At 47.2% G+C, this 13,183-nt stretch overlaps 1 protein-coding gene across 1 annotated transcript in view; it reads left to right on the top strand.

The window, feature by feature from the left end:
* The window catches only part of SPTB (spectrin beta, erythrocytic), a 124,352-nt gene that overhangs the window by 45,454 nt on the left and 65,715 nt on the right, over nucleotides 1-13,183 (top strand). The window contains exon 2 of the mRNA XM_004738933.3: nucleotides 10,760-10,958. Coding sequence (XP_004738990.1) covers nucleotides 10,811-10,958 — 148 coding nt within the window. The 5' untranslated portion in view covers nucleotides 10,760-10,810. The remainder of the gene's footprint in view (nucleotides 1-10,759; nucleotides 10,959-13,183) is intronic.

The raw sequence follows: 13,183 nt of genomic DNA, 5'->3' as shown, positions 1-13,183 counted from the left end.
GGGAAGGGGGCCCAAGGTAGAACCCTGGGGAACATCACCATTCAAGGGATAGGTAGAGGAAGAAAGCCCCACAGAGGAGCCAAGGAAGAAGGACCAGAAAGTTGAAAGAGAACAAGGAGCATGTCCCAGAAGACAAAGGATGCAACTTCAGTAAATTTTTGAATGTTCCACAGAGCTTAATGCTGCTGAGAAGTCAAGATAAGACCTGAAAAGCGTCTGTGATTTTAATCAACAAGGAAGGGAGGTTTCAGTGACTTTGGAGAGAATAATTTCATGAAGTGATTGGGGAAACCAGATTTCAGTGAATTGAAGAGTGAATTTGGGATGAGGAAGCTCTCTTGAACGTAAATATAATATATCTATTTCTACACTAGGAGCAGAGGTCATCATACAACTCAGTTTCTAGACAAGGCCATTCTCCTTGTTGGTTGGTGGTTGATTGATTTTCTTTTCTTTTCTGTTCTTTTTAACAAGTCTTTTTAAATTTAAGTATAGTTGACACACAATGTTATATTAGCCCTGGGTGCACAACAGTGACTTGACAAGTTTATACATTATGTTACGTTCGCCACAAGTATAGCCACCATCTGGCTCATTACAGTGCAGTCACAAGATCACTGACTGCATTCCCCATGCTCTGTTCTTCATTCCTGTGACCTACTCATTCCATAACTGGAGGCCTACCTCCCCCTGCACTTCACCCAGCTTGCCCAAGCCCCCACTTCTCTCTCCTTTGGCAACCATCAGTTTGTTCTCTGTATTTATAGTTCTGATTCTGCTTTTTGTTTGTTTATTTTTTTAGATTCCATTTATGAATTGAATCATATGTTATTTGTATTTCTCAGTTTGACTTATCTCAGTGTAATACCCTCTGGGTCCATCCATATTGTTGCAAATGGCATGATTTCATCCTTTTTAATGGCTGTGTAATATTCATTTGTGTGTGTGTAATATTCATTTGTGTGTGTGTGTGTGTGTGAGAGAGAGAGAGAGAGAGAGATCCATTTGCCTGTTGATGGACACTTAGTTTGCTTCTATGTCTTGTCTATTGTAAATACTGCAGTAAACATAGAGATGCATATATCTTTTTGAGTTAGTGTTTTTGTTTTCTCTGGGTAAATACCCAATGGTGGAATTGTTAGATCATATGATACTTCTGTTCTTAATTTTTTGAGCAACTTCCATACTGTTTTCTACAGTGGCTATACCAATTTACATCCCTACCAACAGTGCAAAAGCTTCCTTTTTCTCCACGTCCTCCCCAATACTTGTTTCTTATCTTCTTGATTTCAACATTCTAAAAAGTATGAGGTGGTATCTCATTATGGGTTTGATTTGCATTTCCCTAATCATGAGTGAGGTTGAGCACCTTTTCATGTGTCTGTTGGCTATCTCTATGTTTTATGTGGGAAAATGTCTAACCAGGTCCTCTGCCCATTTTTTTTTTTCCTCTGCCCATTTTTTAACCAGACTGTTTTTTTAATTATTTGTTTGTTTGTTTGGTGTTTTCTTTTCTTTTCATTTTCCTTCTCCACTCCCTTCATTCCAACCTAGAAGTGGCCATTTTCACGTGTTTGTTTTTCTCTTGTTTATAATATGCTCATAAATATTGTTTTATATGCGTGTATTTTAAAATGATGTCAATGGTGTGTTGTAGATCCCATTCTGTTATTTATTTTATCCAGCACTGTGTTTTTAAGATCCTCTAGTGCTGCCATGTGTCCTCCATGTGTACGTTCACCACATTTTATCATTCACCCCCCTATGACAGACACACAGGTTATCTCCACCTGCCCACCACCCCCATCATCACTATTGCAGTGAGCATCATGCATTTCAGAACTTTCAGAACTGCATGAGAGTTTCTTTGGTCTCTAGGCCCAGAAACAGAGTTACAGATGTGTAACCTGCCTGAGAACTGGCAGACTGCCCTCTGGAATGGCTAGGCCAGTTCACACTCCCATCAGCAGTGCCCAAGCTTCCTGCTCTGCACATCCCCACCTACACCTCACATTATCCAGCTTATAATGTCTGCCTATAGGATCTCCTTTTTGCTTTAAACTGCATTTCTTGGGTAACTAATAACCTTGAGTATCTCTTCATAGGCTTTTATTCTTTTGTATTTCCTCTTGTAAGTCAGCTGCTCATATGTCAATTAGTCAAGAAGTTTGGCTCTGACAGAGGAGAGAGAAAATAGGGCAAGGAATTTTATTTAAGATAGGGAAGATTTGAGCATGTTAAAATGAAAATGAAAGGGAGGAAAAGCTTAAGATTCATCTTCCAAGGTTTGCAGGATGGACAGAAGGCAAGACAGTGAGGATCTGGCCTCACCCGAAAATAGCCATGAGACTTGGGTGGATGTGGGACTGACCGGGGCGGGGAATCTGTGCACAGGTCACTGTCAGCTCTCCCTGAGCCCATCCCCGTTGTCCTTTCCACTTAGATGTCGAGGGGGTAGAGGATCCATGGAGTAGGATAGGAGGGGAAATTGACTTCCCTCAGATTCTAGGAAAATGTTGTATATTGTGACTCTAAATGTTTGGAAATTGCTTAAAATTGCCAGGAGAGAGGAAAGATGCCTAAATTTCAGTGTATGGATTGTGGCACAAATAAAGTTAAAGGCATCTGACCCAATGGTGGGGGTTGAAGGACATTCAGAGTTAGAAAGGAAAGCATGAGCTCAGCACTGGACAGTGTAGGTCTTTGGCAGACTGTGTGTGATGGATGTGTTACAGACTAGAGGCATGTCGTCATGGGAGGGACCATGCAGAATGGATTGAAGAGGCCAAGTCTGGACAGAGATGGACCATTACCAAGTCCAGGTGAAAAGTCATAAGGGCCTAAAGTGAAGTGGAAGCTTTAGAACATAAAAGAATGATGAAAGGAAGACACTTTAAAGGGCATAATGACTGGCTTTGATGATGAATAAATATTGAATAAGTACCCAGTACACCTAAGTGGGATAACTGAATGAGTAGATCAAGGAATATGGGGCGGGGGACAAAAGGGTTTAAAGAGACTCCAGAGTTTGAGCTTAGGTCCCTAGGAGGAAGAGAATATTTGGTGCCTATATGTCCCAAGCACGATGCCAGGCACTGGAATATAATAATGAATAAGACTGATGTGGCTGCTGCCTGAAAGGAACCTATAGTCTAGGCAGGGAGAAGCAAAAATGAAAACTGACAGATATGTGAGTAATTACTATTATGATGAGTGCTAGGAAGGGGTCAGACAAGGTGCCCAGACTGGAGGATGCTTGGGAGGACTTCTATAAGGGGATAATATCTAAGAGGAGACCTAGGGGTACCTGGGTGGCTCAGTCAGTTAAGCATCTGCCTTCAGGCCAGGTCATGATCCCAGGGTGCTGGGATCAAATCCCATGTTGGGCTGTCTGCTTAGTGAAAAGTCTGTTTCTCCCTCTCCCTCTGCCTGCCACTCTGACTGCTTGCGCTGTGTGTGTGTGTGTGTGTGTGTGTGTGGTAAATAAATAAATAAATTTTTATAAAAAATAAGAGGAGACCTAAAGGACCAGACATGCAGAGATACTCCAGAAAGTGACACAAGCAAAGGGCACAGCATGCAGAGAAATGGCAAGTTGGAACAACTGAAAGGCTTGTGGGTTGCAGGTAGTGAGTGTGGAGAGATGTGCTTAGAGAGGAAGGCAGAAGTCAAACCATGCTAGGCATTACAACCATGATAAGGGGTTGACTTGTATTCTAAGTTCCAGTTATATCTAGGGTATATGACTTTTTATGATAAAATATATAAATATAAAATTGATAAAATTTAAGTTTAATGGAAAGTGAACATTTTTATTGTACAGATTTTTGAGCCTATACCCAAAGTAGAATGAATCCCCACATGTGTAGAATGAACCCCCACATGTGTAGGTCATCCCAAGTCAACAGTTATTAGGGGTTTTCTACCTCAACTGCTTCCCACTTAGTTGTAGCATATTTAGGCAAGTCCCAGATGACCTGTCCTGTCTGCCCCCCGACACACTACATTCTTCAGCATCTCTAAAAAAGGTTTATTTTCTAGGGCACCTGGGTGGTTCAACTGGTTAAGCAACTGCCTTTAGCTCAGGTCCTGATCCCAGGGTCCTGGGATGGAGTCCCACATCAGGCTCCCTACTCAGCAGGGGTCTGGTTCTCCCTCTTCCTCTGCTGGTCCCCCTGCATGTGCTCTCCTGCTCTCTCTCTGTCAGATAAATAAGTAAAATCTTTTTTAAAAGTTTATTTTCTTAGGGGCGCCTGGGTGGCTCAGTGGGTTGGAGCCTCTGACTTCGGCTCGGGTCATGATCCCAGGGTCCTGGGATCGAGCCCCGCATCGGGCTGTCCGCTCCGCGGAGAGCCTGCTTCCTCCTCTCTCTCTGCCTACCTCTCTGCCTACTTGTGATCTCTGTCTGTCAAATAAATAAAATCTTAAAAAAAAAAAAGTTTATTTTCTTAGAACCATAATGCCATTATCACACCTAACATGATTGACTGTAATTTCCAGTTACCATCCAATATTGAGGCTATAATTCAGATATCTCTGGTTGTCTCAAAAATGTGTTTTAATGGTTGTTTGATTCAAGATCCAAACAAGGTACACATATCATTGGTTATTACATCTCCTAAGTCTCTTTTGATCTACAACAGTCCCGACTGTTCGCCTCCTTTTTTATTTGTTTAAAGCCATTGACTTGTTGAAGAAATAGTGTCAGTTGTCTGCAGAATATCCCAACTTGTAGGTCTGTCTCTGAATTTCTCATATTGTCTTTTAGCTTGTCTTTTGGTCTCCTGTAATTCCTTTAAGGAGAACTTAACTCTAAAGATTGATCAGATTGAGGTTCAACCTTTTTGGCAAGAATGTCATTGGTTGTGTTATCCTTCATACTGTATCATATCAGGAGACACCCAGCATCTGTTGTTAGTGATACTAAGATTTATCAGTGAATTCAAGTGTTGGGAACTTGATTCCATTTCGTAGTTCTCCATTAGCCTAATTATTTTATTTTTTAAATATTTTTCTGAATCAATTATTTCACTAGAAATACCTCAATAATTATTTCAAATCAATTATTTCAACTTATTCTTAACCATCTCCAACACTGAGAACTTACTACCTCTCTGACAATTTTCATCAGAGAAGAGAGAGGTCACTGTGGGTATTCTAGAAAAGTCTTCATAGAAGGAGAGAAATTGGGCATTCAAAGTTTAATTCGACTACCATAGAATATTACTTATTCTCCAGGAGGTACAGAGAGAGGTTTCTCTCTCTCTGTGGAGAGAGACCAGTGGCTATCCTGAAAGAAAGTGAATTGGGAAAGATAAGAGGTAGGACTGGGTTGTAATTGCTTTCCATAAATGTAGATATTGAGCCCAAGAATCCCAATGGAAGATAGTCTTTGAAAACAATGTATATTGAGAGTATCATCTCTCCTATCTCCTTTAACCATTCCTAGTGGACATTTGCCTCTGTGTAGGACGTGAGGTGCTTATAGACGCTATTGAGGGCTGAGGTGGCAATTCCTTCCTATATCAACGCTGATCTGCACCTGTTCCCCAACCAAATCTCTGGAATAACTGCTGGGGTCATGATCCCACCAGATCCCCACTCCCATTCCAGCAGCTGCAGCTTAACTGGAGCCAGTTCTTACTAGGAGATGTTTCCATGATAAGAGTGGACAAGTTGTGACATGTGGACCTGAAGTCCCTGCCTGGTGACAGAAACTGGAGCAGATGGGTCTGGGGAAGCAGTGGGCTAGAATGGCCAGAGATTTGTAAATGCATCGGGATCCTTGATGGTGGCCACCGTGGATAGGAGTCTTGACACTTGAGGAATGCCTAACTGTACTCTGCCACTCACAGACTGGCAGCCAGGGCCACTTGGAATGGAAACTGCAAAGTGTAGGAAAAGCAGTGTGCCCTGGGGAGGGGAAGCAGCATAGTCCAGGTGCTGCTGCTGAGGTCCATCTGCTGGAATGGTCACCCACAGGTGGCATGTTTATCTCACTGGGCCTCACTGTCACCTCATGGTCCTGAAACTGCCTGTTCTGTCCTGGGAGCTATGTGCTCAGGCTTAGCCATATTGAGATGGAGCTGTGATTTCAGGGTGGTGATATCTGTAGACTGATGGAGGCGCCAGACTAGAGCTTGGGGGGTGGGCAGGAGGTTAGGGTTTGAGATAAAGTTAGTGTACTCTGTGCTGGGCATCTCTTGGGTTCACATGCTATTTTAGTATGTATTTGTTCTTTAAGGTGTCTGTGAATATGCAGTGAGATTACTACCAGAGGGAGTAGGAGGATGTTCTGTTTTAGTAAATGCACTGGCAGAAAAGTTACCAGGGAAACTTCAGGATTTAATCTCCTGACCTGGGTTGCCATAGTACCAAAATATTTTAAAAGTGGGTTTGGGGTAGCAGAAAGGGGCAGGACAAAATAGAAAGAAGAGGAGGAGTCCAACTTTACATCTAGAGAGAAAATTAAAGGTAGGATGGGTCTCAGTTCTCTGCTGAAGGAAGACTGCATTGCAACAGCCTGCGACCTGTGACCCTGTGAAGGAACAGCAGCCTCCTCCTGTATTTCCCGCCATGTCCCAGTCCTGAAGTAAAGCTTTGGGCACTGCTGCTTCTCATCCATGCCACCCAGGGAAGAGGAGGTGGGGTGGGGAAGAAAAGAGCCATGCACCCCTTGTCTTCTGCCCCGTGCTGGTATTGTGGGAGGGCTGATGCTGTGTGTGAGCTGGGTGCCGGCAGCCCCTGCAGGTGGGGGAGAAGCTGCCACAGCCACCTCTGCCACCTCTGCCACCACTTCCTGGATTCCCGACTGCCTTGGGGATCAACTAGGCATAGCACATGAGGTTGAGATTCTGAGGCTTCACACCTGATCTCAGAAGCAGATGAGGTCCTGGGCGCACTGTAAAGGGTGAAGCTAAGGGTGTCCGCAGTGAAGCTGTGAAATCCACTTACCAAGCAGGTGCTCCTTCTGTGAGGGCCCGGTCCAATCAGATGAGCTTTTCTGTCCTGAGCTGCAGGCCAGTCTTCTAGGAACCCTTCCTGATCAAAATATAACTTGGCTTTAGTGGGTGGCAGAAGCTCGGCAGGTGAGGGTAAGCCTCTGGCCTGTCCCACTGCAATAGGCAGGTAGGTAGACAGGAAAGAGGATTTTCTCTGGGCAGAGTCACACAGGCGAGAGGGGAGCCACCTGTGTTCTGACAAGGGTGTCATGGGTTGGGAGAAGGACTTCTTAGGAGCTTGAGGGTGCATTGCTGGGGGATGGGTAGTGAAAGGACAAAGAACTACTTCTTATGCCCTTTCTCCTGGGTTTGCTGGCGGGGGAATGAGGTGCAGGTTAAGGTCAAATGTTAGTCACGTACTTGCTGTCTTCCAGACTTATGGAAGACCATTCTAGATGCATAGATGACTTACATCATTAAAAATGTGACTAGATTACCTGAATTCCATGTTCCCCTCAGGTAAGAACTTAAGTATCACTTCCATGACTCCCCATTTGGTTAGGTGTCCCCCCCCCCCAGGAGCCCCCACCATACACTGCTCTTTTCAGTCATGTTGGTTTCTTTATTCTCAGGCCTTCAAAGGGATATCATGACAGTAATGAAAATTGACATGGGTGATGCTGGGAAAGCTCTGGGTCAAGCTTGGTTGTAGGTATTGTTTTTGCTTTTGTTTTGTTTTCCTGGAATAAACATCTGTAGCTCTCCTGTTTTCAGATGTTCTTTTCTTCTGTCTTTCACACCTGATTCTCCAAGATCCTCTCCTTGCTGACTCACTGAGCACACCCCACCCCCTTCCTTAGCTCTGACAGAATGCAGTCTGGTCAGGCCCCTGGGGTGGGCACAGTTATGAGGCAGGAGAAAGAGGAATTCCCTTGAGTTTCTGAATCTTCTTGCTTTGGTGGTTGTCTTCAGGGACCTGACGTTCTAAAAACCAAACCAAACACCCTAAAACCCTAGACTTGGTTATTTGGACATACACTTGTGTTGTATTACATTCCGGGCCAACCCGTTGCCTGGCCACTGCCTTCTCTGAGCCTCAGCGGCAGGAGGCATGGCGTTTTTAAGCAGGATGAATTGCTGTCTAGTGGCCGCTCTTCTGCACCCGGGGCCATCAATCTTGTCTCGAATGCTGGGCCTGCTGGTGTGCCTGCTCAGGCTCATCTTTCTGGGGCAGACTTATTTACGGAGCCGTGGCAAAGGTAATCTCACCCCCCACCCTCCCACCAGCCCGGGGCCTGGGCCTCTCTCAGCCGCTCTTAAAAATAACCCAAGACAAGCAGGAGAGCCAGGGTCCAGTTACCTCCCGCAAGCAGGATCTGATCTTACCTCACCTCCTGTGTCTGGCAGCTCGGCCCTTCATGGGGGCTACTGGACAGGCTTGCGGCTCAATGGGAGATGGTCAGGCTGTCAGTCTTCCTGCACAGAGCTGGGAGCCAGCAGTAGCCTCCCCTTCGGGGAAGCTGGGGGGAGCATGGGGAGGAGGGAGTCCTTCCCAGCTCTTTGCCCAACCAGTTCAGTGAGAAATCTCAGCCCTGGAAGTCCCGCCTCCATTTATGGAAGACAACAGGCTCTAAGTGATGAGGGTGTTCTTGGGCACAGGCCTGGCATTGTGGGGGATTGTGGGGTGAGGACTGGCTTCCCCACCTTACACCTCCCCTTTGCTGAGAAGCAAACACCTTTGCCAGGTCCTGAAAGCGGAGGAATGCCTCTGTCCCCATGTGCTGTGTTATCCCGCCTAAATCTAATCTGCTTCCCTAAAAGCTGTCTAGTAGAAGGGGATAAATGTTCACACTGGCTTCGGCTTTAGCCCAGGCTGTAGCAATAACTCTCTAGATGACGTTGGGAAGGCCTCATCCAGTGTGAGGCCTTGGTTTTCTTCCTTGTGCAATTAAGATGGATAATTCTGGCTCCTGTCTTACCTCAAAGGGATGTGGTGGGATTGATTAATCAGCCTGGGGAAAAGGAGTCTTCAGTGATTCTGTGTCGGAAAAATAAGGGCAACAGCACTGCATTTACACTTGGATTGGTGAGCTTGTGTCATTTTTTTCAAACTTACTCTGGTTTGGGTGTGTGAGTGTGTGTGTTAGATGTGTTTGTCCATGTGTGGATGTCTGTGCACATGTGCGTGTTGGAGTGTGTGTGTATGAGTGTGGGAGTGTGGTATGTGTATGCACACATTCGTGGAGAGAGTGGTATACCTCACAGCTCACCGGTTGTTCACACTTGGCATTTTCCTGCCTCATGGCCTCCCCACCTCCACCCCCTTTTGTTCTCTTGGAGGCTCTGGGCTCCATATTGGGTCTTAGAGACTTGATCTCTTGAATCCCTTTAGCTCCATGGGAAGTTGCCTGAAAGGCATGTATTGGTGGGGAAATTAAGGCAGAAGGAAAGCTAGTGATTTTCCAAAGGCCCAAGACATGTAGGACCTAGCCCTGTACCTCTAGCTCTTGTCCCCCTTTTCTCCCTGACCTTGCCCTCACCCTCTAGTAACATTGTTAGGTTCCGAAATTTTGCCATGTTTTCCTTCTCACCTTCAGAACTCTTGTACCTGCTCTTTATCCCCTTTGTTTAGACCTGTCCCTTTCCATTTATCCCCTCACAGAATGCCTCTAAGCTCCCTTTAGGAACAGCTTAGACTTCCCTCCCTCTGACGTGACATGAGTCGTCCACCATTCCTTGCTCTTTCCCAGTGGTGGCATACATCATACCTTACTAAAGATGCTTATTTAATTGGGCATCTTGCTGCCAGAGTGTAAACTCCATGAGGTCAGGGACCTTCCTGTCTTGCTCCTGACTGCCTAGCACAGTGCCTGCCCTCTAGTTAGGCCTTGGTACATATGTGAATTAATCACGGATGAATGAGCAAACATGATAAATGACGGGCGAATAAGAACACAGAGCTCCTGCTGCCCACGTGCATTGCATGGGTGAACATACATGGCTCCACCATCCGTGAGATCCCCTCACCACCACCCCCACATCACACTGATGAACCTGATGGGACAGCAAGTCATCTGGGCTCCTTGGTCTGATTTGGAATTCAACAGAAGACCTTGTCCACATACCTGGTTGCATTTCAGAGAAGGCAAAACCAAGAGCTCAGCTTTCTAACTATTTGCTGCTGGGAAAGCACTGGGAGGGATCTTGGGCAGCCTCTGAGAAGAGTCCACTTTCCCCAGCAGCTGCCAGGACTGGTGGCATCCGTGGCATCTCACATTTGGTCTCTCTCCCCATTGATGCACATTTGAGCGGGACTCAGCCAACTTCCACCTTCTCACCTCTCCTTCCTGTCCCCACCTCCCCTCCAGGTTTGGTCCTGGCCCCAGTCCAAAGGGTAGAGCTTCTCTTCTGCCCAGCACCCGCCTCAGCTCCCCACACCATCCCCCACCCTGCCCAGTCCCCTGGCTCCCAGAGAGCCTCCCTTCTCCCCTGCTCCTGCAGCTGTGGTGGCCGCAGGTTTGGAGGAAGCGGGCTTGCAGCGACTGACGTCTCCACCTGCTGGTCGTCCTGACCCTTTCTGCATGCAGCTCTCCATCCCTGCCGCCACAGTCGCCGTTCCTGTGGCTGCCGCCGCTGCCGCCGCTGCCGCTGCAATATTCTATAACCCAGAGACCCCGGGGGAAGCATGGCCCGGCCGCTGGCATGGTGTGCCGCTCCCTCCAGGACCTACCCCTGTTGGATACTCCAAAGAAGTTTCCCCTGAGAAAAAGTCCGAGGGAGGGGAGTTAACCCTCTGACTGTGTTGCTGTCCCCCCTAGGGACCCTTCCATGAAGACTGAGGCAGGCGAAACCGCTGAGAGCCTGCTGACATGACATCGGCCACGGAGTTTGAAAACGTGGGCAACCAGCCACCGTACAGCCGGATCAATGCCCGCTGGGCTGCCCCGGACGATGAGCTGGATAATGACAACAGCTCAGCCAGGCTCTTTGAGAGGTCCCGGATCAAGGCCTTGGCAGGTACCATTTGGGGCCGTGGGGGTTAGAGGAGCCGGTCTCATAGTCCCCAGGTTCAGTCCCCCTCCCTGCCTGCGGTCAGTCCTCTGGGTGAACTGGCGTGAGCCGTGGCAGGGACGCGAGGGAGATACAATTATGTGGCTCAGAGAGACCCAGCCCTGTTGGGAGGGAGCACAGGCTCAGGCAGCCTCTGCTCCCAGGCATCCCTCACTTCATCCCAGGTGGGAGGAGGTGCAAGGTAGGCCCTGCCCTGTTCCTCTGTCCTGAATGACCTGGGGCCAGAGTTCCAATGAAGAAAAAGTCTGGGTGAAGGAGTGTCTGAGGGGCTAGAGGGCCAGCTGGCAGTGCATGGGGCTTCCTGATGCACTCAGTCTAATGCCCGGTCCTGGAGAGAGAAACTATTGTCATCCTCGCTGTCGTCCCAAAAGAAGAGAGTGATTTGATAGGAAATTGAGAACAGATAACATCCTCCCCATAGTGGCTCAGGAAGCCAGATTTTCTGGACTAAACCTCTTATCCTTAAACTGGAATTAGATTTTTACTTAGCAGGGTCATAATAGATTTCTCTCTCTCTCTCTGTGTGTGTGTATGTGTGTGTGTGTGTGTGAGAGAGAGTGTGAGAGAGAGAGAGAGAGAGTGTGTGTATGTGTGTGCGCACAGGCTCGCACTTAAATCTCCAGCAGAAATGGTTTCTCCTCCACCCTGCTGGCTGAGATGAGATTCTTGGGATTTTTTCCTGCCGACCGCTGTGACCATTGCCTCCCTGGAGTCAGCCCAGGGAAGTTATGCTCTGGTGCTACGTCCTTGGCCAGTAAAGAAAGTTTGAGTTCCGTGGGGTAGTGGATGGGTAGAAGGGGGAGAGGTGGATTCCATCAGTCATGGAATGCTCCACCCGTCCTTCACCCAAATCAGATTTGTTGCCCCATCATCAGCTGTCTCCATCTTCACTTTGTAAGAAGGACCCAGCCTCTCCCATAAGCACTTTCTAGAGTGAGCCTTCCAGTGCTCCATCACTCAGTGGCCCTTTCCGAACTTCCTAGTACTACTCTTCTCCCTTCTCTCCCTCCACTGTGCTCCCAGGAGCCTCAGTCTCCAGCTGACTCTGAGGAATGAGCAGGGCCCTAGGCCCCTCTGGGACCATGAAGGCCTTTCACCTTGCGAGTGTCTGGGTTTCCCATTCTGTAGAAGCAGTGGGGTGTCTCCTTTCCTTGTCGTGATAGAGAATCCATGCAGGTCTCAGCCATCAGCTCTTGCGCCCTTGTTCTTGTAGGAAACCCCCTTTCTTCTTCCTTCTTCCCCTCCTCCCCATTCCCTACCCTTAAAAAGTCCTTCCTTGATTTCCCTTGAGGACAGATAACAGCACCAATCCCTTGCTTTGCTTATGTAATCTTAACCTCTTTCAATAAGCAAACTAGGAACCCTTGTCTTTGCCAGTCTGGTTTTACCTTCTTTATGTCTCGGAGCCTGCTGAGCCTGACTGCAGTGACCCTCGTGATAGAGGGGGAGTGGGATTCCGTAAGTCTTGTCAAAGGACAGTATGAGGAGTGGAACTGTCTTTTGTGCAGGGATCCTTTGATATGTTTCACAGACACCCTATTTTTTAAAGAAACCAAGGTAAATTCCATTTTAACAGTGATTGATTGTACTCCTACTCCGTGTAAAGCAAAAACTCTTGACCAGATGTGAAAATGGAAAAGAAACCACAGAGATGAATTTCACCAGATGTGAAAATGGAAAAGAAACCACAGAGATGAATTCAACATAGTATCTGTCTCTAAGGAGTTTATGATCTATTAGGGAAAATGAACAATGTTCATAATTAATTAGCTTAAGTTGAGTTAGAGTAGAACCATAGGAAAGTCGCATAATTAAATGGCAATGAGAGAGCAAAGGAGGAGGTGCAGGCAGAATCAGGAACTCGTGTGTGGAGAAGGCCCTCAGAAGTGAAGGGTGACACACAGGCATGACACAGCTTCATCCATTTCAACTGTGTGAGTGGCAGCCAGGTCTAATAAGCAGGTTGGGAAGCTGGCGGAATTAAGTTGATCAGGTTGATGGGTAAAGAGACTCCATCTGCCTTGCCTGGGTCTCCCTAAGAGCTTGCAGCTCATCTACTGAGACTCTGTGTGCACCCTCTGCCCCCACTACCCCCCGGGTGGGGGACTGCGAAGTGCAGAATTGCACACCTGGACGTGATTTAGAACATCTGGCCAACAGGTAACCACGGC

Source organism: Mustela putorius, unplaced genomic scaffold (genome assembly GCF_011764305.1).
Source record: "Mustela putorius furo isolate JIRA1106 unplaced genomic scaffold, ASM1176430v1.1 tig00000129_pilon_pilon_pilon, whole genome shotgun sequence".
In the NCBI taxonomy this organism is placed as follows: Eukaryota; Metazoa; Chordata; class Mammalia; order Carnivora; family Mustelidae; genus Mustela; species Mustela putorius.
Note: the sequence above shows the minus strand (reverse complement) of the source record. Positions and strands in the feature narration are given on the sequence as shown.